This window comes from Nicotiana tomentosiformis, chromosome 3 (genome assembly GCF_000390325.3).
Source record: "Nicotiana tomentosiformis chromosome 3, ASM39032v3, whole genome shotgun sequence".
Taxonomy (NCBI): Eukaryota; Viridiplantae; Streptophyta; class Magnoliopsida; order Solanales; family Solanaceae; genus Nicotiana; species Nicotiana tomentosiformis.
In genome coordinates, this window is record NC_090814.1 from 143,259,974 (window position 1) to 143,268,211 (window position 8,238).

An 8,238-nucleotide genomic window follows, 5' to 3' on the forward strand; every position below is an offset into this window, starting at 1 on the left:
TCCTGAGAAATGGAATATGAAGCGTAAGTATAATCCCATTGTTAGTTCATATTTATTGTTTTACCCCTTTGCTTCTTCTTATCGATATCCTTTTCCGTGGTGTAGCGGTCGTTTGGATGCCCGGTGCAATTCCTAACCTTAAGAGCTGGGTTCGGGACCTGGCCTCGACCTCTACGTACGCGGAGTGCTCATGGCGCGATTTGTCAAAGGGTTGATGAGAGGCCAAAAATCATGGTAAGCCCCTTTCTCATGTCTTTGATGATTCGATCAAAATGTCTTCTTATACTTAAACCAATTTTCTTGCACGTAGGCCTGGGAAAAGATGCGGTCATGAGGCCCCCGTCTGGTGAGAAAGAGACTTCGGCCCTGGTTCCGAAACCGGCGAAAGACAACAAGAGAAAGAGGGCCTCAGTTTTCGAGGACCTAGAACTTAAGACAAGACCGGCTCGTAAGCCGAGGAAGAACACCATCCTTCTGACCGAAGAATCTGTTCGGCGTCTAAGGGATGAAGAAGAAGAAGAAGAAGAAAACGACAGCTCCATACTGGAAGCCCGAGTGAGGAAAACCATCGATTTCCCAAAGACAGCTGGATCGATGGTAGTTGATGAAGCTCCGCTTCGAACTGAGGGGGTGTCGGAGAAGGACTCGGGCAAAGTTCCCGAGTCATTGAAGATCGAGGATGCCTCCCACCGAAGTAAATAAATAGTAGGTATATCTGAAGGGACCGGCCCCGAAGCTCTTCGAACTGAGGAGAACGCCTCAAGTGACTCACTTGGGGCAATAGTAATCGGAGACTCGCCCACTCTCCCTACTTTTTCTGAAGGGGCAATTCGGGAAGCTCGAGTTTTGGGGACCTTCGAGGTAGACGGAGCTCATGAGGGAGAGGACCCCTTCCGTGATTTCTTTACAAGTATCGAGGATGCTGCCGGCCCAAGTGACGCATCGAGTCTTTTCTTCGAGGCTCAACGAGACCTGAATCGGGTAAGTCTCGATTCCCTTTGTTGATGTCATATTCTTCCATTTTATGCCTAACTTTTCCTATTTTTCATATAGACTTTAGCTCTTTATCAGGAGGAATTTTCCAAGTCTCGGGCAGAGCTGAGCCGATGTGAGGCTGACTTCTGAGGGCTTTCGGAGGTGAGAAATGCCCTCAAACTTCTTAAAGGGCAGAAAGAGGACGAGATGAAAGATCTTCGAGCCGAGTTGGCCAAGGCTCACCAAGATCAGACAGACCTGATCGAGCAGGTAATGAAAATCTTAAAAGCTCATGGGCTCGATTCGGGAATTGTGGCTAACATTTCAATCTCACAGCTGCAGCAGAAGATCGAGAGGATCGAGCAGTTCTGTGAGGAGTTCGACATGATAAAGGTGGAGTCCTTGGGGTGGAAAGAAGGTATGGACCGCTTTGCTGCAGAAAAAGAGACTGCTCGAGCCCAGTTATCATCGATCGAAAGTCAACTTAAAGGTATGAAGGAGAAGAGCCCGGCTCAAGCAAGGAAAATAGAGGAGCTCGAGGCTCGGTTGGCTTCCAAAGTTGCCAAGGCCAAATCCGAAGGCGAAAATGCAAATGCCGAGGCGGATGCGATCGTGGCCTTCTATCGGGCCGATGCTGAAGCCGCTCAAGTCCAAGCGAGAGAGACATCTGAGACCGCACAAACTCGAGCATATTGGATTGCTGAACTCCCCAGATGCCAATCTCGTAGGGAAACCCTCGAGGATATTCACCCTCTAGGTTTCGATCTTACCAATGAGATAGCAAAGGCTAGAGAGCATGAAGCTGAAGTTGGAGCGCTGGCCACTTCCGATGATGATCGCAGCAAGAGCGGGTCCGAGAATGAGGAGGACCTCGATGTAGAAGAAGCTTCCCCCGGAGGAGGTCAGGAACCTTAGGATTTTTTACTTTTGATATTTTGTATAGGATCCTGATCGGACCTTGTAAATATTCATATATATAAAGATCTCTTTACTTTCCGACTTGTCTTTATTTCTTTTATGCCTTGTGAAAGTTTTGTTCATAAGTTCGAGGCTTAGGCATTTTGATCGAAACCGAACTAGTGTAGTTTTTATAATCGAGTGAGTACTTGCTCGAACTCGGAATAGGGTGACCCTTAGGTTTTAATTGAGTGAAGATGATTTCTTCGAACTCAAAAATAAACTGGCCCTTTAGGCTCTGAAATTAGGCCGATACGGCTATAGCAAAAAGAATGGCTTTCTCCCCTTTTTCGGCTTGATAAGTTTATCATTTAATCATATAAATTATGTTGTGCCTTAACACGAAATAAAAGATTTGCTCGAGAGTTCGAACGGTTCCGTACCCATTAAGATTTTCAAGGGTCGATATTATCGAGACCCTTTGATTTGCAATGCCTTAGCATAAAATAAATAATTTTTTCAAGAGTTCGAACGCCTTTGTATCCATTAGGGTTTTCGAGGGTCGATATTATCGACCCTTAGAAATTTAGCCGAGGGTAGCCTTTTTTAACCTGTTTATGAAAATATTCGAAGGCCTGTTTAATAACGAAAATCGGACGTCTCCGAACCGTGTTGATTTGGCCGTAGCCTTTAACTTGGGATTCGCCTTTTGGGCTAGTTCCCCTGTTATACTTCGAACTTGTTCGAAGTATCAGCTCCCGAGTGGGGTGCCCGTGGCCTATAAAATCGAGGATTGCCTTTTTAAGGTCTTACGATCTCGAGGTTTAGTAATTCAATCGTGTCGGTTTTTGGACGGTAGTCCCCGAGTATCAGATAAATTGGTTGAACTTCAGTTGTGATCGGCCCTTAAGCTAGTTTCCACCATAGATCATAAGTATGAAATTGCAAAGTATAAATTTTTCTAAAATATGGAGCATCTGGTAAGGAAAAATACTTCTTCCAATAAATTATACATGCGTACATGTTTTGCCATTGGGGCTCGAGTAATCTACACGGACACGGTTCATTTGATCGTTTGGTCCTCTATAAAATTTACCTATCGAGACCCTGTCGACACAAAGTATTTTCCTTGTAACTATCCGAGGCTGATGCGCCCCCAGTATTCGAGGTTGATTGTAAAGGAGCCTCGGATACTGTTGAATTGCTCTAAGTTAGCACGAACAATGGTTGCCTCGTTAAAAACCTCGCCGAAAAAAATCCATTTAGGATAAAAACCGGTCTAAGGGAAAAAGTGTGCAATGCATGCTTTCATATCTAAGGACTGTGTTTGAAGAATCCTTTGATGTCTTTGATTAAACACCTGGAAACGGTTAGTATAAAATATAAATGAAAATGGAGAAGGTTGTACCTTAGCAGCAATATCGTTTGAGGAGTGACACGTTCCAATTATTTGACAACTGTTCGCGGTTCAACGTGCCGAGTTTGTAAGATCCTTTTCCGACGATATCGAGGATCTGATACGGCCCCTCCTAATTTGGGTTGAGTTTTCCTTCGTTTGGGTCTCGAGTATTGAGGGTGACTTTTCTCAATACTAAGTCCTCGGTTCTAAAATGTCGAAAATTGGCTCTTCGGTTGTAGTACTTTTCGATCTGTTGCTTCTGTGCGGCCATTCGAATGAGGGCGCTTTCCCGTTTTTCATCTAGAAATTCGAGACTTGTATTCATAGCCTCGTGATTCTACTCTTCCGTTGCATATCGAAACCTGACGCTAGGTTCCCCGACTTCGACTGGTATTAGAGCTTCAGTGCCATATACTAAAGAGAACGATGTTGACCCCGTACTGGATTTTGACATTGTTCGATACGCTCAAAGGACCTCGAGCAACATTTCTCTCCATTTTCCCTTAGCATCGTTCAACCTTTTTTTTAGATTTTGAATGATGGTTTTGTTCGTCGATTCTGCCTGTCCGTTCCCACTTGGGTGATATGGCGTTGACAAGATCCTTTTGATTTTGTGGTCTTCAAGAAACTTTGTTACTTTGCTGCCGATGAATTGCTTTTCATTGTCGTATATGATCTCGGCAGGCATTCCGAATCGACATACAATGTGGTCCCAGATGAAGTCGATAACTTCTTTTTCCCTGACTTTTTCAAAGGCCTGTGCTTCAACCCATTTGGAGAAATAGTCAGTCATAAATAAAATGAATTTAGCTTTACCTGGGGCGGACGGTAGAGGGACGACGATATCCATTCCCCATTTTATAAACGGCCATGGGGATATGATCGAATGGAGTTGCTCCCCTGGTTGGTGGATCATCGGTGCATATCTTTGACATTTGTCGCACTTTCGAACGAATTCCTTCGTATCTTTTTCCATATTGGCCCAGTAGTATCCTACTCTGATGACTTTGTGAACCAATGATTTGGCACCGGAATAATTTTCGCAAATTCCCTCGTGAATTTCCCGGAGGACGTAGTCGGTATCTCCGGGATCCAAACATATTGCCAATGGTCCATCGAACATCCTTCTATAGAGTGTTCCATCTTCGGCCAATGTGAATCATGCGACCTTCATATGTAGAGTCCTTGATTCCTTAGGATCCGACGGAAGCTTTCCGTTCTTTAGGTACTCGATATATTTATTCCTCCAATCCCAAGTCAAACTTGTGGAGTTTATTTCAGCGTGGCCTTCTTCGATCACTGACCTCGAAAGTTGCACGATAGTCCCTACACTAATTTCGTCGTCTTCGACTGACGACCCCAAATTTACAAGGGCATCGGCTTCACTGTTTTGCTCTCGAGGTACATGCCATAAGGTCCATTCTTGAAACCGATATAGTGTCACCAGTAATTTATCCAAGTATCTCTGCATTCGATCATCCCGAACCTCGAAGGTTCCGTTGGCTTGGTTTACCACAAGTAAGGTGTCACATGTAGCTTCGATGACGTGTGCTCCCAAACTCTTAGCTAGCTCGAGACCTACAATCATGGCCTCATACTCAGCCTCGTTGTTAGTTAACTTGGAAGTTTTGATAGACTGTCTAATTGTATTACCTGTGGGTGGCTTCAAAACGATGTCTAGCCCAGACCCCTTCACGTTCGAAGCGCCGTCTGTGAATAGGGTCCACACCCCCGATGTTGTACCCAATATTAATAATAGTTCTTATTTGACCTCAGCTACGAGGGCTGGTATAAAGTTTGCCACGAAGTCTGCTAAGATTTCAAACTTGCTGGCCGTTCGGGGTTGATACTCGATATCGTACCCGCTGATTTCGACGGCCCATTTGGCCAATCGACCCGAGAGCTCGGGCTTATGCAAAATATTGCGAAGAGGATAAGTGGTCACCACACAAATTGGGTGACATTGATAATATGATTTTAATTTCCTAGAGGTGCTTATTAGGGCAAGCGCAAATTTTTCTAAAGTGTGGGTACCGGGTCTCAGCCTCGCCTAGAGTTCGAGTAACATAGTAAACAGGAAATTGCGTACCTTGCTCTTCTCGAACTAGGACTCCACTTACCGCGATTTTCGAAACTACTAAGTACAAATAGAGTTGCTCGTCTGCTTTCGGAGTATGAAGCAGTGGCGGGCTCGAGAGGTACCGCTTTAACTCTTCCAATGCTTGTTGGCATTCCGGGGTCCATGCAAAATTGTTCTTCTTTTTGAGCAGCGAGAAGAACTTATGACTTCTATTTGAAGACTTTGAGATAAATCGGCCTAGGGACACTATGCGCCCTGTTAATCTTTGTACGGCCTTAACATTATCCACAACTGTGATATCTTCGATCGCCTTGATGTTATCGAGGTTGATTTCGATACCCCGATTTGATACCATAAAGCCGATGAACTTGCCCGAGCCGACCCCGAATGCACACTTCTCTGGGTTGAGTTTCATGTTGTATTTCCTTAGTATATCGAAGGTCTCCTGCAAATGTGTCAAATGGTCCTCTACTCGCATGGACTTAACTAGCATATCATCAATATAAACTTCCATTGACTTACCTATTTGCTCTTTGAACATTCGATTTACTAAGCGTTGATAAGTGGCACCAACATTTTTTAGTCCAAACGGCATTACATTATAATAATAGGTGTCGCACTTAGTGATGAATGAAGTCTTTTCCTGATCCTCCGGGTTCATTTGTATTTGATTGTACCCGGAGTAGGCATCGAGAAAACTAAGGATCTCGTGGCCGGCCGTGGCATCGATCATGCGATCGATATTCGGCAGAGGAAAAGAGTCTTTAGGACATGCTCTGTTTAAATCTTTATAATCTACGCACATCCTAAGTTTATTTCCCCTTTTAGGGACTACGACTATGTTTGCTAACCATTCAGGATATTTTACCTCCCGAATAGATCCTATTTTGAGAAATTTGGTTATCTCGTCCTTGATGAATGTATGTTTTACCTCGGACTGGGGTCTTCTCTTTTGTTTTATCGGGCGAAACTTCGGGTCTAAGCTCAGTCGACGTGTAGCGATTTCCAGCGGGATCCCTGTTGTATCTAAATGGGACCAAGCAAAACAATCCATATTATTGATAAGAAATTTAATGAGTTTTTTCCTAAGCTCGGGGGTTAACCTCGTTCCTAGGTATACCTTTTGATCGGGTAGATGCCCGATCAGTACTACCTGCTCCAGCTCCTCGATCGTTGATTTGGTGGCGTCAGAATCCTCGGGGATAATGAAGGATCGAGGGATCCAATAGTCATCATCCTCGTCCGTTCCCTGCTTCTCCGTTGAGTCGAGGTCGGCAGCTGTGGTTGCTATTTAGCTTCCTGTTTTCCTTTGGACTCCGATCCTTTTGTTGACGAAAGTGCCGATATCGGTATCACATCGTCGACCGAGAACATCTTTTTGGCAACATGTTGTTCCCCGTACACCGTTTTTACACCATCCGGTGTTAGGAACTTCAGAATTTGGTAAAGTGTTGAAGGGACTGTCCTCATATTGTGAATCCAGGGTCTTCCGAATAGGGTGTTGTATCTCATATCGCCTTTGATTACATGGAACTTGGTTTCTTGAATAGTCCCAGCTATATTTACTCGTAAAATAATTTCTCCTTTAGTTGTTTCGCTTGCCATGTTGAAACCAATGAGAACTGGAGCTGCGGGCATGATCTGATCTTGTAGGCTGAAATGTTCCACAACCCTCGATTGAATAATATTGATCGAGCTTCCTGTATCAATTAAAACACGTTTAACCTGTATTTTATTCACAAGGATAGAGATTACCAATGCATCATTATGGGGTTGTGGGATCCCTTCTGCTTCCTCATCGTTGAATGATAAAGTGCCTTCTGGTACATAGTCTCGAGTTCGTTTGCCCTTGGTGATCGATACCTTAGTGCATTTGAAAATGGGCCCTTGTGGAATATTGACCCCACCAACGATCATGTGAATCACGTGTTGTGGTTCTTCCTGCTCATTTTTCCTATCTGCATCCCTGTCTCTAAAATGATTTTTAGCTCGGTCGCTCAAGAACTCTCTAAGGTGACCCTCGTTGAATAGAAGGGCCACCTCCTCCCTTAGTTGTATGCAGTCTTCGGTTCTGTGACCATGCGTACCATGGTATTTACATATTTGATTGGGGTTCCTTTGGGATGGATCAGTCTGTAGGGGCCTGGGACATCTAGTATCTTTGATTCTCCCAATGGCTGACACAATACCTGATGTGTTGATGCTGAAGTTGTATTCTGATAATTGTGGTGCCTCTGTGGGATCGGCACATTTATCGAAACCATTTTTGCTCATGATCACTCGAGAGCTCTGTCCTCGATCGTTTCTTCGATCATTTCGAATGGGATTGCGTCTGGGGCCAATATTTCTACGATCTGCATTGTATGGTTGATATCGGTCTCTGTTCGATCGAGGTTCTCTGTTGATATCTCTCTGAGTTCTTCCAACGGGCCTGATCGGATAAGCGGAACCGGAAGGGGTCCCTAATTGATCATCCTCGACCCTGATCTTTGACTGGTATCGATTATGTACATCAGCCCAGGTTACCATTGGGTATTCAATTAAATTCTATTTTAGCCGTCGTGAGGCCACTGAACTCCGATCGTTCAAACCTTGAGTAAAAGCTTGAACAACCCAATCGTTTGTGACTGGTGGTAACTCCATGCTTTCCATCTGAAACCGAGATACAAACTCCCTCAACATTTCGTTATCTTTCTATTTTACCTTGAAGAGGTCCGACTTCCTAGTCGCAACCTTTATTGCTCCAGCGTGTGCCTTTACGAAAGAATCTGCAAGCATGATGAAGGGATCGATGGAATTAGGTGGCAGATTGTGATACCATATCATTTCCCCCTTCGATAGAGTTTGTCCAAACCTTTTTAGTAGAACCGATTCGATCTCATTATCT

The 8,238-nt window shown here is 44.3% G+C and overlaps 2 protein-coding genes across 2 annotated transcripts; one reads left to right on the forward strand and one right to left on the reverse strand.

Annotated features, from left to right (window-relative positions):
• The first annotated feature begins 330 nt into the window (after positions 1–330).
• Positions 331–1,890, forward strand: LOC138908613 (uncharacterized). The gene is made up of 3 exons (XM_070199291.1): positions 331–694; positions 1,166–1,245; positions 1,312–1,890. Exons 1-3 carry the CDS (start codon positions 331–333, stop codon positions 1,888–1,890), a joined length of 1,023 nt encoding a protein of 340 aa, XP_070055392.1.
• Positions 1,891–6,638: 4,748 nt separating this feature from the next.
• On the reverse strand, positions 6,639–7,625 carry LOC138908614 (uncharacterized). The gene has a single exon (XM_070199292.1). It carries the CDS (start codon positions 7,623–7,625, stop codon positions 6,639–6,641), a length of 987 nt encoding a protein of 328 aa, XP_070055393.1.
• Between the last annotated feature and the right edge of the window lie 613 nt (positions 7,626–8,238).

Excerpts from the sequence above, each read along its gene's own strand:
- LOC138908613 (XM_070199291.1), top strand. The coding sequence starts at position 331 with ATGAGGCCCCCGTCTGGTGAGAAAGAGACTTCGGCCCTGGTTCCGAAA. Across the intron at positions 695-1,165 it reads CGAGGATGCCTCCCACCGAA|GGCAGAAAGAGGACGAGATG; the intron begins GTAAATAAATAG and ends AACTTCTTAAAG. Across the intron at positions 1,246-1,311 it reads AGACAGACCTGATCGAGCAG|CTGCAGCAGAAGATCGAGAG; the intron begins GTAATGAAAATC and ends TCAATCTCACAG.
- LOC138908614 (XM_070199292.1), bottom strand. The coding sequence starts at position 7,625 with ATGAGCAAAAATGGTTTCGATAAATGTGCCGATCCCACAGAGGCACCA.